Here is a 25,822-nt window from a genome sequence, read left to right on the forward strand (position 1 = left end):
ATTTCCAAGCACTTAGATTAATACCGAGCATATTCTAAGCACCATGTATTAGCTACCTGTTACCATCACTACCTAGTATCCATGGCAGTCTTATTTAAACATCTGTCTCATCAGCTCAGTACACCTTGCAAGGAAATGAGATGAACATGGTAACTGCAGATAAAATATCTTCATTTGGAATTTTCCAGTTTGAATAAAACATATTAAGGAGAAGAAAACATTTCACTGTCTCTCCTTTTTCTAAAGACATCATTGTTTCCCTAAGGAATGGTCTTCACAGCTGGATGACTTTCTCCACTGAGATTTTCCACTAGGGATCTCCACATGGCAACAGGAGAAGCAAAAAGAAACTATGTTCATTTCTTTGTATCTTATATTCCATTTGCAATGGTGCTTTGATGAAAGATGCAATCTAGAATGAAGACCCAATGATTGCATCAGAATATATTTTGAGGAAAGTTGAACATAAGAATTCCTTAGAGGTCCCCTTTCCACTGTCAAAAATGGCACTGATGACCCCATTCCTCTTGCTTGTACCTGTGTGTAGGATAAGATTGCCATCAATTTTCCCACTAAAATAAAGGCCAAGAATTGATTTGAGAGTGTGTTTCCTTGTTTTTTTTGAACATCATAGTGGGAAAACTACCACAAAAGATTCACAAAGCTGGTTAACTTCTGAAAGTGAGAAAATGTTCAAGCATTCTTAATCTCAAACAGTATGGTGCGTGTGTGTGCTAAGTCGCTTCAGTCGTGTCCAACTCTTTGGGACCATGTGGAATGCAACCTGCCCAGCTTCTCTGTCCATGGGGATTCTCCAGGCAAGATACTGGACTTAGTTGCCATGCCCTCCTCCAGGGGATCTTCCCAACCCAGGGACTGAACCCATGTCTCTTACATCTCCTGCATTGGCAGACAGGTTCTTTACCACTAACATCTCTTGAGAAGCCCTTTCATTACCTTGATTTGCTAGCACAGACAGAAGAGCGATTCTCTTTTAGAAATGTTTAATAAAAGGTTGAGAACATACACTGAGGAAGAACTAAGATCCCCTCACCTTTTCAGAGAGTACTATTACCACTCCAACCCAGATAACTTGTTTTTGTCTTTTCCACTATCCTTTCAAAATTCTGTGTTAGTTTCTCCACATGAAAAACATGTAGGAGCCATGCTTTCATGTGTGCACGTGTTAATGTTTAAACTGACCATCGCACCTTCTCAGAATCAGAATGGGGCAATGTGTCTCAAAGATGCTCATGTCTATGTAAAACTGCCCAAGTGCATCATGACTTCCAGATTTCTTGTGCTTCATAAACATCCACAGGAAGAAATCTCTCCTGCATATGTAGTGTGGATCTTCATACTTCAAATTAAGGATATTTTCTCATTCTTGCTGTATTGAAAAGGGAGAGTGATTTGATTTCCAAATTATGATTTACAAGTTTTCTGACTTCTGAGATGCTTAGAAAGACCCAGTTTTCAATTCTAAGCAGCTAGCAGCCTACTGGATTTTGTGGCATTTATTAGAAAGAGAAATGATCCCTACCTCTTACATGCTAAGTGGTTTGATCTCAACCCCATGTTCAACAGAGTCAGGGATGTGAGACCCAACAGAAGTTAGGCAATTTGGACAAGTTTCTATGTTCTTTTACTGTCTTCTCCTGTCAGTCTTCTCTGAAATCTCTTCTGCAATTGATTCATTGATTCCACAAATGTCTATCAAGTGTTCACTGTGTGCCAGCTTTGGTGCTAGGTACTTGGATACAGAATTGAGCAAAAAACAGATATGTTCTCTGCTTTTTACAGCGTGCATATTCTACAGTTCTAATGGGAGAGACAGACATTATTGAATAATCACATATAAGGGGTACAAAAAAAGAAGTATAATGGTATAATACTAGTCTAAAATAGTATTTTTACTCACTCACTTAGGGTCCATTAATCTACAACAGAGAGGCAAGAATATACAATGGAGAAAAGACACTCTTCAATAAGTGGTACTGGGAAAGCTATACAGCTACATGTAAAAGAATGAAATTAGAACATTCTCTAATACCACACACAAAAATAAACTCAAAATGGATTAAAGTCCTAAATGTAACACCAGATACCGTAAAACTCCTATAGGAAAACATAGGCAGAACATTTTTGATATACATTGCAGCAATACCTGTCTGGATAGAGGAAAACAAAAAACAGAAATGAACAAATGGTACCTAATAAACTTAAAAGCTTTTGCAGAGCAAAAGAAACCATAAACAAAATAAAAAGACAACCCACAGGTTGGGAGAAAATATTTGAAAATTAAGCAACTGACAAGGTATTAATCTCCAAAATATACAAACAGCTCATGTGGCTCTGTCAAAAAATAAATAAACAAAAAAGTGGGCAAAGGGGCTTCCCTGGTGGCTCAGTGGTAAGGAATCTGCCTGCCAATGCAGGAGACATGGGTTTGATCCCTGGTCTGGGAAGATCCCACATGCCATGAACCCGTGCACCACAACTATTAAGCCTGTGTTCTAGAGCCCGGGAGCCACAGCTACCTAAGCTCTCATGCCCTGGAATCTATGCTCCACAATAAAAGAAGCCACCTCAATGAGAAGCCTGACCACCGCAATTGGAGACCAGCCTTCGCTTTCCGCAGCCTAGAGAAAAGCTTCGGAGAAGGCAATGGCACCCCACTCCAGTACTTTTGCCTGGAAAATCCCATGGGCAGAGGAGCCTGGTGGGCTGCAGTCCATGGGGTCACAAAGAGTCGGACACGACCGAGTGACTTGACTTTCACTTTTCACTTTCACACGTTGGAGAAGGAAATGGCAACCCACTCCAGTGTTCTTGCCTGGAGAATCCCAGGGACGGAGGAGCCTGGTTGGCTGCCGTCTATGGGGCCGCACAGAGTCGGACACGACTGAAGCGACTTAGCAGAGAAAAGCTTATGTAGCAGCGAAGACCCAGCACAGCCAAAAAAATTTTTTAACTACTAATTTTTAAAAATTTAAATGTTTTTTAAATGGGCAAAGATCAAAGTAGATATTTCTCCAAAGAAGACACACAGAGGGCCAAAAGCACATGATAAGATGCTCAACATCACTAATTATCAGAGAAACACAAATCAAAGCTACAGTGAGGTATTGTCGCACATCAGTCAGAATAGCCATCATCAAAAAGTCTACAAACAGTAAATGCTGGAGATGGTGTGGAGAAAAGGAAATAGTATGGAATTTTCTTAAAAATCTGAAAATAGAGTTGCCATATAATCCAACAATCTCACTCCTAGGCATATATCCAGAGAAAAATATAATTCAAAATGATATATGCACCCCAGTGTTCACAGTAGCAATATTCAAAATAACCAAGACACATGTGCTCAGTTACTCAGTTGTGTCTGAATCTTTGCAACCCCATGGATTGTAGCCCACCAGACTCCTTTGTCCATGGCATATTTTCAAGCAAGAATACTGAAGTGGGTTGCCATTTCCTACTCAAAGATATGGAAGCAATCTAAATGTCCATCAATCGATGAAAGGTGTGGTACATATACACAATGGAATATTACTCAGCCATAAAAAAGAATGAAATAATGCCATTTGCAGCAACATGAATGGATGTAGAGATATTATGCTAAATGAAGTAAGCTAGATAAAACAAATATCATATAATATCATATGTGAAATTTAAAAAGAAAAAATGATACAAATGAACTATTTACAAAACAGAAACAAACTCACATACTTACAAAATAAATTTATGGTTACCAAATGGGAACAGGAGAGCTAAATTAGGAGTTTGAGATTAACATATGCACACTACTATACATAAAGCAGATAACCAACATACTGTATAGCACAAGGAACTATACTGTGTATTTTGTAATAACTTGTAAGGGAAAAGAATCTGAAAATATATATGTATAACTGAATCACTTTGCTGTACACTTAAAATACAACACTGTAAATAAAGTGTACTTCAAAAAAACTTTATAAACCCAAAAAATATGCTTTATATATAACAGTTGTGAATTTGAGTAACTCAAATATGCAAACATTTCATAGTTCTTTTTTTTTTTAACTGAGATACAATTCACATACCACAAAAGTTACCCTTTAAAGTGTTCAGTTTGGTAGTTTTTAGTGTGTTCACAAAGTTGTACAACTACCAGCACTGTTTAATTCTAGAAAATTTCTTCATCCCTCCCAAAACACCAATACCTGTTAGCAGTCACCCACTGTTTTTCCCTTCTCCCCAGACCCTGAGGTTCACTATTCTATTCTCTGTCTGTGGATTTGCCTATTTTAGGCATTTCATATGAACTGATCATACAAGGTAAAAAAAATAAGAGTAGCATTTTCCCCAAGACCCCATGTGATATGTGATTATTTCTCCCTCTTCAGTCTTAGGTGGGGCAAGATCTATACATTCTGTTTTCCTCAACAGAAAGAACAGAATGACTTGCTCTCGGTCCAGTCTCCAGAGCTTAAGCCTGAGAGCAGATTGGCATGCACAGCACTGAGTCCAATTCCGAATTAGCAGGTTTCCACCTGGAGTTCCTCAGCTCCACTGAACTGGCATCTCCTCCTACCCCTAGTGCCATGACGATGCCGTGCACGCAAAGCTGTGGCACCCAGCGCATGCTGCTGTCTACAGCATGCAGGTCTAAACCTCTCAGAAGCAAGATGCCAGCACCAGGGCCCCGCCACTGCCCGCCTGGCTGTTGTTCCAGAGCATGACTCTAAAACACATTTAGCAGAAAAGGGGGAAAAGGAACTCGTCCCTGGCAAAGTCACAAAGCAGAACTCATCCAGTGGAGTGACAGCATCCATGTTTTCTGAGTAGTCTAAATCCTGCATCTCTGAGTAGGGGGCAGACAAGAGAGAAAAGAAATCTCCCTCGGCATTCTCCCATGATGGATCTTCAGAGAGCAGCTCGGGCTTTTCATGAGGTAAAACTGTGTGTGTGTGCACATGTGAGAAAGGGAGAGAGACAGAAATCCTCACTGATTATCCCTTTGAGTTGGCACTCTGAACGTCCATCTTTTTTCACTGTCATCATGTGTATTTTAGTTGAGAAGTGTTCTGTTAGAGTCTGTCAGCAAAGTGCCATTTTAAACTGGAAAATTGCACACTTGCAATTTAATATAGAATAATTGGCCTTCGGTTCAGAGGCTCCACCTCCGGTCACAGGTTCTTTGTGGCTAAAAGGAAATATTCCTTCCTTTGCTCACCCCATCAGCCCCTGCTAATTATTACTCTGTGGTCTGGGTCTAGGCTTCCTAATGAAGGCCTCCTGTGTGTCTTTCTCAGCAGCGAGCAGTCTGGTTTCTTTATTTTGACCAGTTCTTTGTTTGGGAGGCAAAAAGACATCCTGATAGGAGCCCTGTTAGCATTCGCCAGCACACCAGTTACCTGTGGCTGAGAAGACCTTTGTCATGTGTGTTTCCTGCTTACGTCACTGCTTCCCCTACGACCTTCTCAGCTGAGTAAAAGGATGGAACCCTGAACTGATCCCATGACAAGAAGCGGGTCACAGAGTTTCACCTCTGTGTCCTCATTTACCAGTGACCAAAGATCCTCATTTGTCCAAAGAATCCAGGTAAAGCCCTGAGAGGGAGGAAAAAGGATTTTTAACACTTTCATCTTCCTCTTTCTTCATCCTTTGACTTGCCTGATAGGTGTCGGATTCTTTTAGGCCACAAAGTGGCAGCAAGCTCAGGTTACCATAGTGATCCATGTCATCAAAACAGGGACCACAGACCTCACCAACGATGCCAGTCTCTGTCCTAAAGCCAGGCTGCTTCTACCTCCTGGTCCTCTGAGCATTCTAATGCCCCTCACCCCTGATGGATTCACAAGTGCGCATCCCACTCTGCACCAGAATGTATGGGTCCTGTGAGGTACCCTAGGGCTCAACCAGTTTGACCCTCCACTGCTAACACAGGCACCCATAGCTACACTACCATGGTAGGTGTGGGACTTCTCTGAAAGGTGTGCAGGGCTCCTGAGCTACATCCTGGGAGGCACAGGACAGACTTCAGCTTGATTTTCAAAAATCATTCTGGAGGTTTCTGTTGTGCTGCCCCTGGGGTTTGACAGCCAGCATGGGCAGGGAAGGGGGCAGCCCCCTCACTCCTTCAGCCAGACTAGGTAAGTTTCTAGCTCCTTCTTGGGAGACATGCTTCCTACATCTCCCCATTCCAGGGTTTATTATAGAAATTCAATGGTCTTATCCTCCAGACCATGGCTCTTGGTTTTCCCATCCAATTCGTTTCAGAATTCCAAACAAAACAGTACATGTCTCAAGCATATAGCTCTGGCAAGCTAAGAGAGTTTTGCTTTTAGACTTCTGTGTCTGCTGTAAATCCATTCAAAAATGTGATCAAGGACTTCCCTGGTGGTCCAGTTGCTAAGACTCAGCGCTCCTAATACAGGGGGCCCTGTTTAGGGAATTAGATCTCACACGCCACAACCAAAGACCTCACATGCCACAAGTGAGGCCTGGAGTAGCCACATAAATAAATAAAAATATTTTTTAAAAACAGAAGTGTGATTAGCTCCCCTGAAGCAAGAAATACTGTTGGGAGCAGAGCCATAAGCTAAGTATCAATAGAACCAGCTAGGGAGGGTCATAGGAATGAAAAATGTATCTGTTAAAATTTCAAAAACATTATCACACTTAAAGAATTTTAGACACCAAGGTAGGACACTCCAAAAGCATCTCCTTCAAATCATATAGGAGGCCATAAACAGTGTTCCACCTGACTCTAAGAACAAAAGCAACACTTTTTAGCTTCTGAGCTTTGTAATACACACACAAGAAGCTCAGGATTAACAGAGGAACGCCTGGAATGCCTTACAAAAGCCCTGTATGATCTGACATTGTCTGTGAATCACCAGGGTAGGCTCCACTGCACTTTGTTGGCATGGCCTGTGCCAGGCAGGTGGAGTCCTGAGGCTGCCCTTCAGAAGCTACATCAAATACACCAGAATGAGATGTTTGGAAAGCAAATGCTTGTTAAGCCATCAAGAAAAGCAGACATAATCCAGGGGAGGCCAAGGGAAAAAGGGAAAGCAACTTTCAGCAACAGTATCACACGACAACAAAGCAGAAATTTGCCCATCACAGACCCACTGTGACCACAGACCTGGCATTTCAGATACTCATCTGAGGAACCTAAAAATCCTCAGAAATGTCTCAGAATTCACCCTAATTGGAAGCACTCCAACAAATAAAATGCCAGGGGAAAATGCTGTCACTTTTCTCTTTTCAAATCATGAATTATCCTCTTTTCCTGGAAAAGTATGTCTAGACAGACTTATTGTCCCTCGAAAAAGCTAGAGACCTGGTCTTTGAGAATCTTGCTTGAAGATATTAAAAAAATTACTAGCCAGACTTCCAGAAGCTGGGAGTGAAAGGAATGATCAACGAATGCTTAGTCTCAGAGGTCAGACCCTAGGAGTGTCAGTCAGTTCAAGCTATTAAAAGAGCCAATTCTCGTTGTGATAAAGCACATCCTGGCAAAGCCACAGAAAAGAAAATTGTAAGAATCAATATAAGTCAAAATAGAAACCGGATGAAGGTTTCAGCCAAACTCATTTTCACTTCTGATCTAATGGATTGACTTTTGGGTGCTGAAATCAGTACAATTTGCAGATTCAAGACATTGAATATGGAAGTCAAAATTGGATAGAAATTTAATCAAAAACTATAGCAGATCCTTGAAATTTACAAGGGTTAATGCTGCCTCTTAATCTTGCCAATTCTTCCCACAGCTGAGTTGCACTGGCAAAGTCTTCTTTATCTCTTCAAGCAATCTGTGTATACCTTGGCTCTGCACAGCTGCTCGATACATTTAACAGATACTCTATAGATGTATGCATAACCTTTGAAAGAATCCACAGTGCAACTTCCTATCAGGAATTCATATTTTTGTTAAAGCTAGTCAGGGGCAATCCTATATTCCTGTGGAATTTACCAGAGAACAGATAAAATCCAGGAAGTATAGCCTACCCACAGGATTCTTAACCAAACAGGTCAAATCAGCATGGTAGGTAAAATGATGCCTTTCTCACCCCAAAATGTTTATGCCCTAATCCCTAGAAACTGTGGGCCATGTTACCTTACATGACAAACAGGAATGTACATGTGTGATTAGATTAAGGATTTTGAGATTATCCTGGATTATTCAGGCGGACACAATGTAACCAATGTAACATTATAAGAGAAGCAAGATAGGGAGTCAGGGAAGGAGACGTGACAATGCAGTAGAGCTCTTATGATACGATCGCTAGAATTGGGGGCGTAAGTCAAGGATTGAAGGTGAGAATCTGGGAAAAGCAAGGAATAAGTTCTACTCTGGAGCTTCCAGAAAGAACACAGCTCTGCCAACACTTTGATGTTAGCCCACTGAAACCTATTTTGGACTTCTGATCTCTGAAACTGTAAAAGGATGCATTCCAGTGGTTTAACCACTAAACTGGTAATTCGATACAGTCAACAACATTCTCATTTTCTGTTTCCAACATCAACTGAAACATTCAATTCAATCAGGGTTTCTAGAGCAATCTTTTTCTTTCTTTGAAGGACGACTCCTAACATACTCATTCTCTCTCACCTGCCATGATAACTCCTTCCAGGAGTACTCGCATCTCCAACAGGACTAGGGAGAAGATATATTCTATAGAAGGCAAGAGAACCAGTGTTGAGTAACTATTGAGTTGGCCAAAATGTTTGCTCGTGTTTTTCCGTAACACCTTTCAAACTTTTTGGCCAACCCAATACTTAATGCCAGGCACCCTAGGGGTTATTTTGCACATGTCTTATTTTATCTTTCCAACTCTTTTCTGAGATATCATTCCCTGAAACCATGCTTGATAAGGGTACCAAGATTCAAAGAAGATAGCTTACACTGTAAACAAGTCACCAAAGGAGTACCTAGAGCCCAGCTCTACGTGACTCCAAAATTCAAATCCTCCTATGAGAACATGCTGCTTCTACTTTATTGACACAAAACAGTAAAGCATTACCAGCAGCATGACTGCATCACTTTGGAAAAAACAGTGGTTTAGGAAGCAGGAAAGAGAAAGATGAGGGGACAGTTTGACTCCAGGGAGGACCTTTCCGGTAGGTTGTCATGGGCTCGCACTGCTGTTTTTCTCTCAGGGACAAAACCCAATCCATGGTGTATGTCACCATTCCTAATTATTTTAAATCTCCTCATAGGAGTATTTGCCTTTGGGCTTTTTGCTACTGACATTTTTGTAAACGCCGGACAAGTGGTCACGGGGCACCTGACCCCGTACTTCCTGACGGTGTGCAAGCCCAACTACACCAGTACAGACTGCCGGGCGCACCACCAGTTCATCAACAACGGGAACATCTGCACCGGGGACCTGGAAGTGATAGAGAAGGCGCGGAGGTCCTTTCCCTCCAAACACGCTGCTCTGAGCATTTACTCTGCCCTGTATGCCACAGTGAGTATGACCCGAGTAGAGTTTTGGCCGTGATGGGTGTCTCTGCCATCCTCATCCCCCATTCTTTCATTAGTCACTTCTGGTGGCTTCTGAAGTCATGTTACAATGTGTTTCTCTTCCATTATATCATGCTGTTGCCCCCACCTCAATACCCCAATGCCAGAGGATGTTAATTCTGGCATGACTGTTGACGATCATTTAGTCACCTCCTCCCATTTTACAGATACAGAAACTGAGGCCCAGAGAATTGTTAAGAGTACACAGTCAGAGCAAAGGCCCAGGCTCCTGGCATTGGACACAGGGTTCTGTCACTGCCCAGAATAGCACTCTGCGCCAAAGCTCTGGTTGGTTCCAGAAGGGCACACATTCCTCACGCTTGTCTATGGATTGCAGATGTAAGCCTTATGCAAATGCCTGCCCAAAGCAATGTGCAATACCAGATGAAGACAGGGTTTCCTCTGCTCCTCCTAACACTCTTCAACACTTTGCCAGGACAGATGGGCAACCCTGCAAGACCCCCAAAATCCAACAGTTCACTTCTCACTGTTCTCTAGATCACAAAATCTCTTGACTGCCCCCACTGGGGTATAATAGTCTAAACTTTGTGGCCTCATCAGAGAGAAAGCGCAAAAGTGTGTCTAACATCTTAAAATAGAAGAAATGGTGTCCATCTATATTTCCTTCTCTTTAATTCCACCCCACTTTGGAAATAACCTAGGGCTTCCCAGGTGGCGCTAGTGGTAAAGAACCCGCCTACCACTGAAGGAGACGTTAGAGACACAGGTTCAGACCCTCGGTTGGGAAGCTTCCCTAGAGGAGGGCATGGTAACCCACTCCAGTATTCTTGCCTGGAGAATCCCATGGACAGAGGAGCCTAGTGGGCTATAGTCTATAGGGTCACAAAGAGTCAGACATGACTGAAGTGACTGAGCACGCATGGAAATGACCTCATTTCACCTTTGCCTGACCTTTGCTTCTTTAGAACGCAGAGTATAGAAGTAGACAGATCAATGCAAACATTCCACTGATGGATATCATGTGTATTTACCTGTGGATGAGTGACTATTGGCTAAAAACATCCCTTTTCCTTCAACTTACTTTATATTTAGGGTACGACTAGTCTAGAGATTCTTGGCTGAAAGGTGAAATAAGGAGAAGGCAGAGCAAAGACCCCTTTCAAGCTATGCGGTCTGCCTAGAAACTCCCAGTATGCCTTCACCCCAGCCCCTGGGAGCACGTTCCCCTCCAATGACAGTAACCACAATGCCCACTGCATCTGATGGAAGCGTGTCCATGCCGTCGTCCCCAACACTGTCCTAAATTCAGGGAGGGGTAAAGGTGACTGACTACAGGTCTGGTCCATTTGGTGTAGTTTAAAAGAAATTGCTTGGTATTCTCTTTAGAACAGTGGTTCTTTTTTTGTCCAATTTATAGAATCACATCTATAGGACAACTTTGCAATATCTATTTCTTTTAGATTTACTCTTTAATGAATACATGACAAAAATGGTTTCAGCTACCCCCACATTAAGGAAACATGAATGTAAATAATACAGAAGCCTTGATTTACAAACAAACCAGTTTAGCTCAATGAAGTTCCTTGACTCATTTTTACCCCACCCACAAAAAAAAAGAAAAATCTATGTCAGGCATTTTTTAAACAAGGCCTTTTCAGGCATTTGTTATAATTTCCAGCTTTCAAAATATTGTATCAATTTGTATCCTAGATTATCTAGAACTTATCTAGAACCTAAGTTATATGAAACAATGTACTCTTGCACCTTTTCCTGTATTTTTATCAGACTTAAGTCATTGTTGTATGAAATCAATTTCTATAATACCATTACAAAAACAAATACGTTACTCATCTTCAGCTACTGTCTCATCAAGTGAAATATAAATTTCTCTTGAGAAGAAAGAAGTATAGTCGTCTCACTCGGAATATATGCTGGTAGAGCACATGTTTTCAAGGATTCAGATATAATCCAATTCAAATCATGCCCCACAGACAGACTATAATCAGATAAACCCTGATACAGGACTCCAATTATGTAAACATCTTCTGAGCCCCTATTATGCATGCTTTCAGAAATTACTCAACAAGGAATTCCTAAGTACTAGTTAATACTGTGAAGAATACTAATGAACCATAGGCCCATGTTTTAATAGTTTGTAATCTTATAAGATTGATAAAGGCTATAATTTAAAAATATGGAAGCATAAAACACTAAATTTAAATATATATATATATAAAATAATAAAATTTAACCCATTATTGACTGGGGGATTTTTACAAAAACCAACACCTATGGCCAGCGATTTTTATTTTGGCCAGCCAAAAATTAATTGTTATTTCATTAAGACTTTATGGGTTACTGTATTTAATAGTTATACTTGATACACCTGCAAAGTCTTCTCCAGCACCTTGAGTATTATCTATCACTTTCCATATCAGAATTAATCACTAAGGTTTTTTTGCTTTAATATTCACATAGTCTGAATCAGAACTATATTCTGAAGAACTATCATCTTCTGACACATTAGTATATATGCCACTTAGACAATCAGATAAAGTATCTGCATAAAATTCTTCACTCAAAATTTCAAGATGTATCATTTTTGAAAATTTTACAGCAATAAACTTGCATTTCTAATATATACAGCATTGGAACAAAAATTGAATGGAGGAAAATGTGAATGACCATTATAATTATCATGACATGATAAATATCATTAGTTATAATAATTATAAGTTGTGTAATGAACTCTATCAATTTTAAGCCCTAACAACTATGTCTCTGATCAATAACATTCAGTACCAAAAGACATATTAATACATCTTTGGTCAATAATGTGCTAAACAACATTTCCTACTTAGCCTCAGAATGGTGTGATGATATGCTCTAATTTACATAACTCTGATCTAACCACAGTTTTGTAGGGTATGTGTTACATATAATAAAGAAAATCCCATCTTCCTGTATTCACACCAATGCTGAAGGATCATCCTAAGAAATTACGTTTCCACTAAAATATTTTAAAATGTATCTATTTGAACTTATATGTGCTCAGGTCATACAAGCACACTGTACTGCAACTTGAGTATTGGCATACTATTTTTCTGAGTCACAAACTCATTTAGCACACTTGTTATGGTTTCCCTGGTGGCTCAGATGGTAAAGAATCTGTCTGCAATGCCGGAGATCTGGTTTTGATCCCTGGGTCAGGAAGGTCCCCTGGAGAAGGGAATAGCAACCCACTCCAACATTCTTGCCTGGAGAATCCCATGGATAGAGGAGCCTGGTGGGCTACAGTCCACGGGGTTGCAGAGCTGCTCAGAGACTAACACAGAGACAATAGATCAATTGCGCCCTCTAGTGGTTTCTTATAACCATTACCAAAGTTTGTGTGACAAGAGGCATACCTTGCTTACTCTAAGCCACGAGGGACATATTTGATAACCAAGCCTGTAAAATATTTAAGTCTTACTCAGCTCCTCACGGGGAAGGCAATGGCACCCCCCTCCAATACTCTTGCCTAGAAAATCCCATGGACGGAGGAGCCTGGAAGGCTTGCAGTCCATGGGGTCGCTGAGGGTCGGACACGACTGAGTGACTTCACTTTCACTTTTCACTTTCATGCATTGGAGAAGGAAATGGCAACCCACTCCAGTGTTCTTGCCTGGAAAACCCCAGGGATGGGGGAGCCTGGTGGGCTGCCGTCTATGGGGTCGCACAGAGTCAGACACGACTGAAGCGACTTAGCAGCAGCAGAAGCAGCTCCTTACAATGTCTTAAGAACAGAGTACGTCTCATGTGTCATAAATTGTATCATCATTTACTAACATCAGGTCTTCCCAACCTTTTATACACCCACATAGAAAATTTTTAAACATGCTGGAGTAAATGAATGAATAGAACTGATCACAGCCATCCCAACGAATGTGAGAATCAATTTCCCAGCACAACGGAAACACTGGTTTGGAAGTCAACACTTTTATACTCATTGAAAGTGTGAAGAACTAGCTAGGATTATGGGGGACCTAAAAAATGAAATGTATTGCTACTCCCCTACCTGGTCTTCTCCATAAAATTAATTCTCATAGAAGATTTTCTGGCATCTGAGATTCTTATATGGGTTTATTAACACTCCAAGTGATTCTTTAGTTTGTTGCATAAAAACTGCATGCTCTGGACCTGATTATCATGCAGTCATTCATGGCACTGTGATTCTGTTCCCATGCCCACCAGAATATAAAGCACTGAGATGAGTGAGCACTCGTTCATCGTTCATGCTTTGGTGCAGCCCATCTGTGTGTGTGGGTGTGTGTCCGTGTGCATGTATATATACACCGTGTACAGAGGCTGCTGGTCACTCCCCAGTCTCTGTCCTCACCTAGATGTACATCACAAGCACAATCAAGACGAAGAGCAGCCGACTGGCCAAGCCAGTGCTGTGCCTCGGGACCCTCTGCACAGCCTTCCTGACGGGCCTCAACCGGGTCTCCGAGTACCGGAACCACTGCTCTGACGTGATTGCGGGCTTCATCCTGGGCACTGCGGTAGCCCTGTTTCTGGTAGGTCAGCTTCCTCTACTTTTTTCCCCCTCTGGTGCTCTCTGAAAGGCTGCCCAAGATCCTGGTAAGTCAGGCTCCCCAGACTCCATGGTCTCAGTCCAGGTTCCACCGGCCTCAACCTTGTGAGCGGCAGTTACTCACCAAGTACCCTGTGTCCTTTCTTTCAGAAATATGACTGCATAGTCCCTCTGTGGGCCGGGAGTATGATCACTCCAGGAAGGATGGCTTGCTCCACTTCTTCCAACCCTGTCCTAGGGGCTGGGGATGGGCAGACTAGCAAAAATTTAGTGTACCTTCAAACCATGATTCTTTAAATACTTGCTCAGAGACATACTGGCAGCATAAGCTAAGTGCCACTTGGGGGAAGAACAGAGAACAAAGTACTGACAGAAGCAGGCAGCTCCTTCTCCAGCATTTCAAGAAACTCCACTCTGGCCCAGACTTGCAAGTCCCACTCAGAAATAGGAAAACCCTCAGCTAATCGCACCCAGGGGACCTCTGTTATTATCTGAACATGCCTCCTGGGCATCTTATTTTCGCTATAAGTGGCTTCACAACCACATAACACTTCCTGAAGAAGGGTTTTGGTTCATTTTTATAATTTGAGGTATGATAAAGTGAAAGTGTTAGTGACTCAGTCATGTCCAACTCTTTTCAATCCCATGGACTGTGGTCCACCAGGCTCCTCTGTCCATGGAATTCTCCAGGCAAGAATACTGGAGTGGGTTGCCATTTCTTTCTCCAGGGGATCTTCCCAACCCAGGGATAGAATCTGGGTCTCCTGCATTGCGGGCAGATTCTTAACCATCTGAGTCACCAAGGAAGCTAAGCATACAATAAATGGTACACGAATTGTATAACTTGATCAGTTTTGACCTTCAGATACTTCTTTCTTTCCCACCCTTCCCCTCCCCCCTCATTCCTAAGCAACCACTGATCTTCTGTATTAGGTTACTGTAAGATTTAATGTTAATGGAATTATACAATATGCATGTGTTTTTTCCTAGCTTCCTTCATTCAGCATAATTATTTTGTGATTCATCCTTGTTGTATCAGTAATTCCTTTCTCTTGCTATCTAGTATTCCATTGCACGGACATACCATGGAGGTACAGTTTTTAAAAAATATAGTCAAGGACTGGGCTTCCCTGGTGGCTCAGTGGTAAAGAATCTGCCTGGCAATGCAGGAAACATGGGTTTGAGCCCTGATCTGGGAAGATCCCACATACCACAGAGCAACTAAGCCCATGCTCCACAACTATTGAGCCTGTGCTCTAGAGCCCAGGAGCTGCAACTACGGAAACCCAAGCACCTACAACCTGTGCTCTGCACCAAGAGAAACCACCGCAGTAAGAAGCCAGCACAACGCAACTGAAGAGCAGCCCCCACTCGTCACAACTAGAGAAAAGCGTGAGCAGCAATGGAGACCAAGCACAGCCAAAAACAAATTTATATAAATATATATGTGTGTGTATATATATGTGCATGTATACATATATATTTTTTTTTCAAGGATTTAAAATACACCCAGAAGGGTTCACAGTAAATCACTAAGCCTAAAGATGCTGTGCATGGTGAAATCAGTCTCCTAATAATATTCAGCAAGCCTCTCCTAGCAGACAGAAGTCATCACAGCCTGTTGCCCATTCTGCCCTTTCTGGTCCAAGGCACCCGTTAAGACTAACATCACATGTAGATGGATTCCACGGGCCTGTGACCTAACTTCTCCTCGTCCTATCCCTTCCATACAGGGATTCTGCATATATGTCCTCCCCAACATGGGAGAGGCACATGTGCCTGTCCCAACTTCTAACTCAGAGTTCCCCAACACTTGTACCTGCTCAGAAAATGCTTACACTTACTCAGAACACTAACTGGCAAGCTCCATTTGAATTCAAAGTTCTTTTTCAGGGATCCAATCTTTCTTCCTAAAGTGAAAGACAGGGGGACTTAAATGCACATTCTCTGTGAAGCAGCAGCAGAAGTGGTGCCGAGTGATCCTGAGATACTGATCTCTCAGAGGGTATTTCCCTAAGGGTGCTTCTTAAATGGGGGAGGGAATACAGATGACTCAAAGAGGGATCAATAGTTTGTCAATGAAAGCCCCATTAAGGGGCTTCCCTGGTGGCTGAGACAGTAAAGCCTCTACGTGCAATGCGGGAGACCAGGGTTCAATCCCTGTGTCGAGAAGATCCCCTGGAGAAGGAAATGGCAACCCACTCCAGTACTCTTGCCTAGAAAATTCCACAGATGGAGGAGCCTGGTGGGCTACAGTCCTTGCGGTCGCAAAGAGTCAGAAACGACTGAGCAACTTTACTCACTTGGCACTTAAGAAGCCAAATCTTACAGTGGACTGATTTAGAGGCTACGGAGTTTATGTAGCCTTGGGAAAGTTATCCACATTCTCTGTGCCTCCTTATCTAAGGTGGAGAGGATAATAGTATCTCCCTTATAAGAATGTTGAGTAGTCAAATGGAGAAGGAAATGGCAACCCACTCCAGTGTTCTTGCTTGGAGAATCCCAGGGATGGGGTCTATGGGGTCGCACAGAGTCGGACACGACTGAAGTGACTTAGCAGCAGTCAAATGAAATTAGGTAAAACCCTTCAGACAATGCCAGATACATAAGTGGCCCTCAGTAAATGTTAGCTGTTACTATGAGATGGTTTACATGTGTCATGTCTTTTAAATGTAAATCTACAAGGCAGGTGTTATTCCCATTTTTATAGGTCAGGAAACAAGTTCATTGAGGGTAGATTGAGTATCCCTGGCCATCTGGTGATCAAACAGATGCTTCCTCAGCACCCCAAATGTGCTCAGCAGAAGACAGCCTGGACCATGCCCCAGGTCTTTCCATGGTCCCTACTCATTGGCTCAAAAGTCACTGTGCAGTGACATTCTAAGGGGCAGGCCTGCCACCCACAGAGATAGCCAGGCACTGATGGCTGCAGTCTGACCCTAATCTTTTTTCCCCTCATCCCGCAGGGAATGTGTGTGGTCCATAACTTTAAAGGAACACAAGGATCGCCTTCCAAACCCAAGCCCGAGGACCCCCGTGGAGTACCCCTCATGGCTTTCCCAAGAATAGAAAGCCCTCTGGAAACCTTAAGTGCACAGGTACAGTAAAGTGGTTTTAGCCAACAAAGCCCGGAGGCTCCAGGCTTGTTATCTGGAAGTCAAGTAACCATTCCTCTAGTGAAAACAGGACACAACTGAATCCACCCAACAACAATAAAAATCTGGGGACTTCCCTGGCAATTCAGTGGTTAAGACTTCACCTTCCAATGCAGAAAGTGAAGGTTCAATCCCTAGTCAGGGAACTAAGATCCCACATGCCTCATGGCCAAAAATACCAAAACATAAAACAGAAACAATATTTAACAAATTCAATAAAGACCCTAAAAAAAAAAAAAAAAACGCAATAAAAATCTGACATAAAGGCCCTCAAGAACTTCACAGCTTCCCTCAATTAGTCCCATATTCCTTTCAGGGAGTGGGCATCATGAATCCTCAGGACGTTCTTAGTAATGCCTAACTTAAACCCCAGCTGCTTCAGGATATCTTGACCTTCAATGTAATAACACATTTGTGAAATTTAGACCAACTCTTGTGGTAGGCCAATTCGATTTAATATGTAGGACAACACTTGGAAAGAAATGCTTTGTTACATTCGGTGACAGATGTAAACTGGAAGCACATTAAAAAAGGTAACTCAATATCCTTTTGGATCTCTTTTGATGACCATCAAAAATTCGATGCAACAGTACTTACTGTTTACACTAGGACCTTGTTTACATTAGGACCATTACATTCATGCCAGAGATAAAGACGACAACTAGCCACACAGTCTTTATGCTCAAGGAACTTAGAGATGATCAGGAAAGGTGTGTATAAATGCATGCATGCTCAGTTGTGCCCGACTCTTTGTGACCCCATGGACTGTAGCCCACCAAGCTGCTCTGTCTATAGAATTCTCCAGGCAAGAAAACTGAAGTGGGTTGCCATTTCCTACCCCAAGGGATCTTCCCGACCCTGGGATAGAACTGGCACCTCCTTCATTGGCAGGTAGATTCTTTACCACTCTGCCACCTGGGAAGCCCTGTATATAAGTGAATAATCATAATATGGCATGCTGAATCAGATGCGCAAAGTGTTCTGTGAACACAAATGAAGAAAAAATCTATTGTAAAGCAGGGAAAGACAAAGATGTGCCAGCCAAAATGAGCCCTGACGCATGGTATAACGCCTGACTTTTGCCTAAGACAACTGCTAAGTGCTTTACAAATATATTTTTTTGAACAAAAACTTACTGAATTGGTAGTGTAATTCCCACTTCAGAGAAAGAGAGGAAAATGAAGATAGCAATATTAAATTACTCACCCAAGACACATAGCAAGCAAGTGGGAGAGTTGGGGTGAATAGTTCTTTGAGCAGACAGAGCAGGGATAACTAATAATAAAACAGGGATTTTATTTTCATGTAGCTGAGGCTTGCTAAAATGTTTATTCTCTGTAATAGTCTATTTACCTTGAAGTCTTATTGTATTTGGCATCTCCTTACTAAATCATCTTTATTGAGTACAAGAGGAAAGCAAATCTCTTCCCATTGGACTTATCAGATACTTCCTATCAATACAGTATAAAATATTTCACTAAAGATTATTAACTATCAGACAACTGAGAAACTATCCTATTTCTTTTCACATTTAATGAAGTCCAATTTTATTAACGAACAAGGAAAAAAAATCTATTTCCACCTGGGAAAAAAAATATTTAGGAATCTCCATTAAACCCAGTGCCAAGTGTTTTGTTTTCCCTTCACCTATATTAAGGTGAAAATTATAAATTCTAAATATAATTAGAAGTAACATGTTTGAAATTTTATCACTGGTTTATTTATATACAGCCAGTTAATGCAGGTTGAATGACAAGTTAGCTAAATAATGAAACCTTGTGATGAAAAACCCTAGTTTTCCTTTTAACTATGTTCTTAAACCCAGTGAAGTCAGAGTAGTGAAGTAAAGTCGCTCAGTCGTATCCACCTCTTTGCAACCCCATGGACTGTAGCCTGCCAGTCTCCTCCACCCACGGGATTTTCCAGGCAAGAGTACTGGAGTGGGGTGCCATTTCCTTCTCCAGGGGACCTTCCCAACACAGGGATTGAACCTGGGCCTACCCGCATCGTAGGTAGACACTTTACTGTCTGAGCCACCAGGGAAGATCCTGAAGTCAGAGTGGGTCCCTCTATCTTTGAGAAGAAGCAACTAGTGACAAAGGTGAATTTAAAAAGCAAACTTAAATGTTTGCCGAGTTCCACAAACATGTAGTCTGTTCTTGCAAATGCTATTGACCTTGCCCTGAATGTCCTGGTCTAAGAGCACCTTCTTTCCACCTCAGCACTGCTCAAGCACCTTCTGTCTGAAGCCTCCTCTAGACTTCTCTCTCCTCCCTCAGGACAGTAGTAGTTGACTAAGCCAAGAGACACCCAGGCCATGTTTTGGGGGATTCTGCTTGCATTGAAAAATGAAGTGCCAAAAAGGGTTTCCAAACCCCGATATTAGCAGTAAAGGGGCTTCCAGGTGGTATGGTGGTAAAGAGTCTGCTTGCCAATGCAGAAGAAGTAAGAGACATGAGTTGAATCCCTGGGTCAGGAAGAGCCCCTGGAGAAGGAAATGGCAACCCACTCCAGTATTCTTGCCTGGAGAATCCTATGCACAGAGGAACCTGGGGGGCTACAGTCTATGGGGTTGCAAAAAGTAGGGCATGACCACACAACCGACCAATCCACAATACAGATTTTTTAAATTCTTTAAATATATGTATCATTATTCACTACAGGCAGTAACTGAACTTTTGAAAATCTGTCCATGTGTCTTTATTTCCATGTGTATCACCTTGTCTGCACACAGTTTGAGGCCTTTTGTGAATACCAGGCTTCAGCCGAAAGAGCCTCAGGGCCCGACGTGCATTTGCTGCTCACAGTTCATGTCAGGACTGCCCTCATATCTGCCTCCCCCAGGAACTGAGAGATTAAAGATACAAATCCTATGAACCATGTCCTTCTTACTCTCCGTATTTCCTGGCATTCACTAGGCATGAAATAAATGTCAGATGAATAGACAGATGCAAGCCAGAGTCAAAATATGAACTAGGCCCTTTAGTCAAAACCAAGAACCCAAAATTGGACTACAGTCTATATCTGAACCTCCATGGTAAGTAGTTTATGAGTAATGGTGAACAGAACTTCTGCAGGCTGGTCACAATGAATCTACAGGAAGCTGGAAGGGAAGTAGTACTGCCTCTTAAGCTATGCCTTCCATGTCATTTGTGCAAGATCCAAGCATCTGCTTTCCACATGGGTGGTTAGAAGGACATACCCTTTATTTGTGGGTCAAGAAAAGGAAATGAGCATATGGTGCAAGCTATCACATTCAATCTTTACGATAATCCTGCAGTTGGCCTTATTCTTCTATTTTATAGACGAAGTAAAGCACAAAGAGTTTAAGTAATACGCTGAAGGTCACTCAGCAAAGATTAAGACACAGGCCCATCTAATTCTAAAGGCCCTGCTTGCTCTCTACACCACACAGCCTGAGGTTTAAGGAAAATTCCATTTTGAAATCTACAGCTCTCAGCACTGAATATGGAAACACGCTGTAGCGGCCAGTGTGTGGGGGCTGAGCTGCACCGCACTGGCAGAGTTTACACTGAGCATCGCTCTTCCAAAACAAATATGCCCTGTGTTCTCCCCTGTGGGCGAAAGCTTCCTGTGCAATAGCAGCAGCCATGGCTTCTACTAGAAACTGCTGCTCCTTTGTAATTTTGGGGATAGAGCTGTCTTCCCAGGAGGAGGACTATGGGGATCTGAGAGAAGATATGAACCTCTCTTTAGAGCACACATTCTCACATGAGAATTCCATCTCGCCGTTCAGAGCATCTCAAGGAGAAAACTGTCTCGCTGGAGAGGGAACCCCCCATCCTCCCTTTCGTCCCCGAGACATACTTTGTCCTTTGCCACATGAAGCCCCAGGGCTGCAGGCTGCCCCAGGCTGCTTCTCTCTTCCCCTCTAAATGATCAGCTCAAATTTAAATACTTGGCTTTCTGTGACTGAGACAGTACGTTCTCTAAAATCTTTCCCCAGGACTAAAGAGAAACCAGAAAGTAAAAAACTGTAGAATCCAAATGAAACAAAGATGGTCAACCTTCCAAAGTCTTATTTTGTGACCACACAGAGTTGTATCCTGGAGACCTGCTCCGAGCTTTCCTCGCCCTGCAGCCTCATACCCATTTTCACCTGCACGATCAAGCTTAGTGTTGAGCAAATGTGTTCTTGTTGAACACGGTTTATATTAACAAAGAAATGAGAGTGGAGCCGATGTGTTAACTCACTGTGTCGTATGAAGTCTCTTGTGTCTCCTGATGTGTACAGTGGGGAGAGGAGATATATTTTTCTTTAACAACAGTAACAACAAAAGGATCCACTCTATCCCAGGACCCACATGCCTATGACCTTATTCCAGGGGATTCTGATTCAGCCATTCTGGGGTGAAAAGCCATGTAAGAAAATCATCCCACAGGAATTCTAATGCTTATAGACTTCATATCATAAATAGGAGGGGAAAAAAAGACTTGTTGAGTTAAAGAAATCTGTACAAAGTCACCAAGTTAGTTATCTTAGGCTGTTGAACTACTTTATCTATACCATTCACTCTTAAATGAAATCTTAAAAACATAAAAATGACCAAACTATTGATGGAAGTTTTTTTTTTTTAAGGAAGCATACTATAAAAGCAAAAGGATAAGTTTTTCACATTATAGCAAGAAATGCAAAAACCTCACTTTTCACAAATATGGTAGATAAAAGTACCTTGAGAAATATGGAATACTCAGTTTCTAAAATTCACATTTGCCCTCTCAAGAATATGACTCTCTAGTGTCCTAAAAACAAACAGGAATCTGGAAACCCATAATAATCAATTAGCTCTAAAGCCACCGTTTCTTAAGGTATTATCAATACCATAAACTGGGAATTTTAAGTTCAAACAAAAGAGAAAGCCTTGGGCCTGAAAAAAGGTGTGATTATATATGTTATATAAAACAAGAGATAAGGGTTATTATGCACAAACCACATAAACAAAAATTAACAGAACTACAAGGAAAAGTGGATAAAACTGCAATCATAGATTTTAACGCTTTTTTCAGTAATAAGCAAACAAAATATAGTAAAAAGTTAATAAGGTTAAGGCAATGGCACCCCACTCCAGTACTCTGGCTTGGAAAATCCCATGGACAGAGGAGCCTGGTAGGCTGCAGTCCATGGGTCGCTGAGGGTTGGACACGACTGAGCGACTTCACTTTCGCTTTTCACTTGCATGCATTGGAGAAGGAAATGGCAAACCACTCCAGTGTTCTTGCCTGGAGAATCCCAGGGATGGGGGAGCCTGGTGGGCTGCCATCTATGGGGTCACACAGAGTCAGACACGACTGAAGCAACTTAGCCGAGGCAAGGCAATATATAATCCTCAAACACAAACATTTAAAACAAACTACATGTAAGACTATAAAGCAAATCAAGAAACTTTAAAAGCATTCAGTGTTATATTTTCATAATTTAAACAAATTTGTGTAAAAAAAAATCTATTCAGTAGATCACACAGATGACATTCTCCAGAAATGCAGATACCTTAAACCAAAACCGCTATGCACTTGAAAACATTAAACTCACTGCTCTGAAAATCCATGGCTCAGAATACCTCATATGGAAATTTTTCAAAGATTAGAAGCGTTCAAAATTATAACAACACTTAAAAAAAAATGTGGGATGCAGCTAAAATTACTTTGAGATCTTCAAATGATTCATAGAATACAGTTACCTATCATACAAGACAGATGAGTTTATTTTGGTTGAAAAAAAATCAGGGAAGGTTTAATAGAAGAGGTAACAAGTTGAGGGGCCTTGGAGACGCATGTCAGGGAGCAGGAACAGACTGTGAACTTGAGACAGGAATCAAGGGGATATTGAAGGAAGTGAGTGTGTGTGCATGAGTCAACTAAGATTGTATCTGCTTATGTTTGCAGAATCACTCTGCCTCCATGACCGAAGTTACCTGAAACGGCTGACGTGTCACAAGCTGTTTTTTTTTTTTTTTATCACCCTCCAATTCAATACTTCAAGACACAGTTACTTGATATCAAACTGTGAAGACAAGTATTATGTTTATCTAGTTAGAGGCTAATGTTTTGTACATTTTTTGTATGAGGAAGTGATGTAGCTTGCCCTGATTTTTTTTTTTTTTTTTGGTCAGCTTTAATATATTTATGCCAGAATTTTAAACAAAGTTTTCTTCTTGTTCAGGTGTGCATTGAAGAACCACATTTATTCAATGATTGATGTTGTTTTGTGATATTTGTACACAAACCTTCTTTTATCAGTTTTATAGACACTGAAATGAAATATAATAATTCACTTTAATCTTTTATTATCACAGTTGCTGCCTCCTCTGGAATTTTTGAATTTTAAAAAAAACTTAACTTTTGAGTTGCAGGGAAAACAATGTTGGTTAATGGTAAATCTCAAAATCAGTTGTGTAGAAAGAAGTATTACTTTGAAAAAGAACTTTATATTCTGACTTAACATGTGATTGCATCCCAAGTTAAAGTAACATATTAATAAGAAAAAATCACCTAAGTTACACAAGCAATGGCAGGAAATTCTGGTTTTGAGGATGTTGGTATGATCCTTAGATAATGGCCTCTCCTGGTTAAGAAATTCAAGATCTTTCTGTAATCATGCCCTTGGGCTGGCAGGTAACACTGCAGCCTTCTTTCTCAAATGACCAGCCAGTACCAGCATCCCCTGTCAACTCAGTTTTGTATATCATATTGTATGGACTTTATATGAAAATGAATATTTTACAGTTTGCACAGTATTATTTTACAGAGAGGGTATCAGAGCATCTACAACCTAGAGCCCCAAAGCAACAGCTTGACTTTGGGGCTTTTAATTGTTCTAGAATTTTAACTGCATCTCATTTTTCTAGCATGATAATAACTAACGTGTAACTTCCTTGAGAGCAGGAGCTCCCTTGTCTGTATCTATCAGAATGTTTTCTCAACACTTCCATGTTGGTTCTTCTTAGCTTTTTTTTGTACATATTTTTTTTCTAAAGAAAAAAGTTATTCACAAAATGAATTTTGGCTCATGTCCTTTGTTTGATGCTTCATCCCCCGAGTATTTGAAGACTCACAATGATGTGACCTCAGTAAGTATTTATCCTCTTCAGTTCCCTGACTATTGGAATCAGCCATAAAAGAGGCATGACTGATATGTCCTTTCATGAAGGAGTATTTGTGTTTAGGCCAAAGAATTTGTGAGTTTAAGACACTCAGAAGCACATTCTGGTTTTCTAGCAAGCTACCTTTGTCTTCAGTTTGCCCATAGATACTTCTAAGGCATCAGTAAAAATTCAGTCATTTTGACTCTGCTAAAACTCATCCCCCATCTCATTCTGGCCTAAACTTATTTGCACTTACATGTATAAACACTCACACACATCTTTTGAGTGACATCAGACTAAAAGTTGGGGAAGTGGGCAAGAAAGGGAAGTGCTAAAAGCCCTTCTCATCCCCTATGCTAAGCCACAACTATAATCTGGTTGTTCAAAAGTGAACCCAGACATACAGAACAGACTTTTGGACACAGTGGGAGAAAGAGGATGGGTCGAATTGAGAAAGTAGCATGGAAACACAAATATTACCCTATGTAAAACAGAGAGCCAGTGGGAATTTGCTGTATGACACAAAAACTGGTGTTCTGTGACAACCTAGAGGGGTGCGATGGGGTGGGAGGGAGGTTCACGAGGGAGGGGACATAATTAAACCTATGGCTGATTCATGCTGATGTACGGCAGAAACCAATACAATATTGTAGAGCAATTATCCTCCAATTAAAAATAAATAACTATACACATATAAACAGTGAACCCTAAGAAGCTGTGACACCTCCAAGGTCGTGCTGTATACATCAGCAGTAACGTTGGAATCCAGGTCTGCCTGACTCCAAATTCCACTCTTTCCACTATGTTAAAATGTCTCTAAACCAAGTCCACATCTTTTCAGAGGTTTTTCGACATCATCACCTACTTATGTGGTTCAGGGTTGTGTAGGTGACAAAAGCACATCATGAGAAAGACGCATTCTACTTACGAGAAGCAATGATTTGCAAGCTCGGAGCCTTCCATTCTGGTATAAGCTACGCAAGTATAATGTTGCCCAACTTCAGAGTGATTCATCTTCTAAATATATTTTACAGTTCTTTTAATAATAGCAATGACAGCTCAGTTCCATTGTTCATAAGACATTCTGAAAAATACTGGCATACTCCTGATTCTCCATTGCCCATTTCTTATCACAATGAGAGACCATCTAAATATCTATCAAATGGTATTTCCAAGAACATAAGTTGACCAAGCGAGGGTTACCCTTACATTCTTCACTTTGGTTTCAATCTGGAAGGACCTATTAGAAGTGTTCTGAGGTCTCCAGCCACAGACTCCAATTTCCTGGCCTTTGTTAGTTATTGATACAGGACACAGTGATGTTCCACAGAACACACATTGGAGCACCTAGAACCAAGGACCATCTCTGGGCTCACATCCCTGGGATCATTGGGTCAGTCTGATTCCTTCCATATGACAAGGCAACCTCAGTGTTACCCCTGATTTAGGCCCAAGTCACTTCACAGGCCAAGTCACTTCATGGACCTTTCAAGCCTGCCATTTGAGA

General features: G+C 41.4%; 1 protein-coding gene across 3 annotated transcripts in view; it reads left to right on the top strand.

Moving 5' to 3' along the window:
- Positions 1-24,230, top strand: part of PLPPR1 (phospholipid phosphatase related 1) — a 306,884-nt gene extending 282,654 nt beyond the window's left edge. For 2 of the 3 annotated variants that reach the window (XM_027550403.1, XM_027550404.1), the window contains 4 exons: positions 9,214-9,464; positions 13,864-14,040; positions 17,024-17,155; positions 23,117-24,230. In XM_027550403.1, coding sequence (XP_027406204.1) covers positions 9,214-9,464; positions 13,864-14,040; positions 17,024-17,155; positions 23,117-23,149 — 593 coding nt within the window. In that variant the 3' untranslated portion in view covers positions 23,150-24,230. The remainder of the gene's footprint in view (positions 1-9,213; positions 9,465-13,863; positions 14,041-17,023; positions 17,156-23,116) is intronic. The other variant, XM_027550405.1, reaches the window with a different exon arrangement.
- The last annotated feature ends 1,592 nt before the right edge of the window (positions 24,231-25,822 follow it).

This window comes from Bos indicus x Bos taurus, chromosome 8, assembly GCF_003369695.1.
Source record: "Bos indicus x Bos taurus breed Angus x Brahman F1 hybrid chromosome 8, Bos_hybrid_MaternalHap_v2.0, whole genome shotgun sequence".
Classification (NCBI taxonomy): Eukaryota; Metazoa; Chordata; class Mammalia; order Artiodactyla; family Bovidae; genus Bos; species Bos indicus x Bos taurus.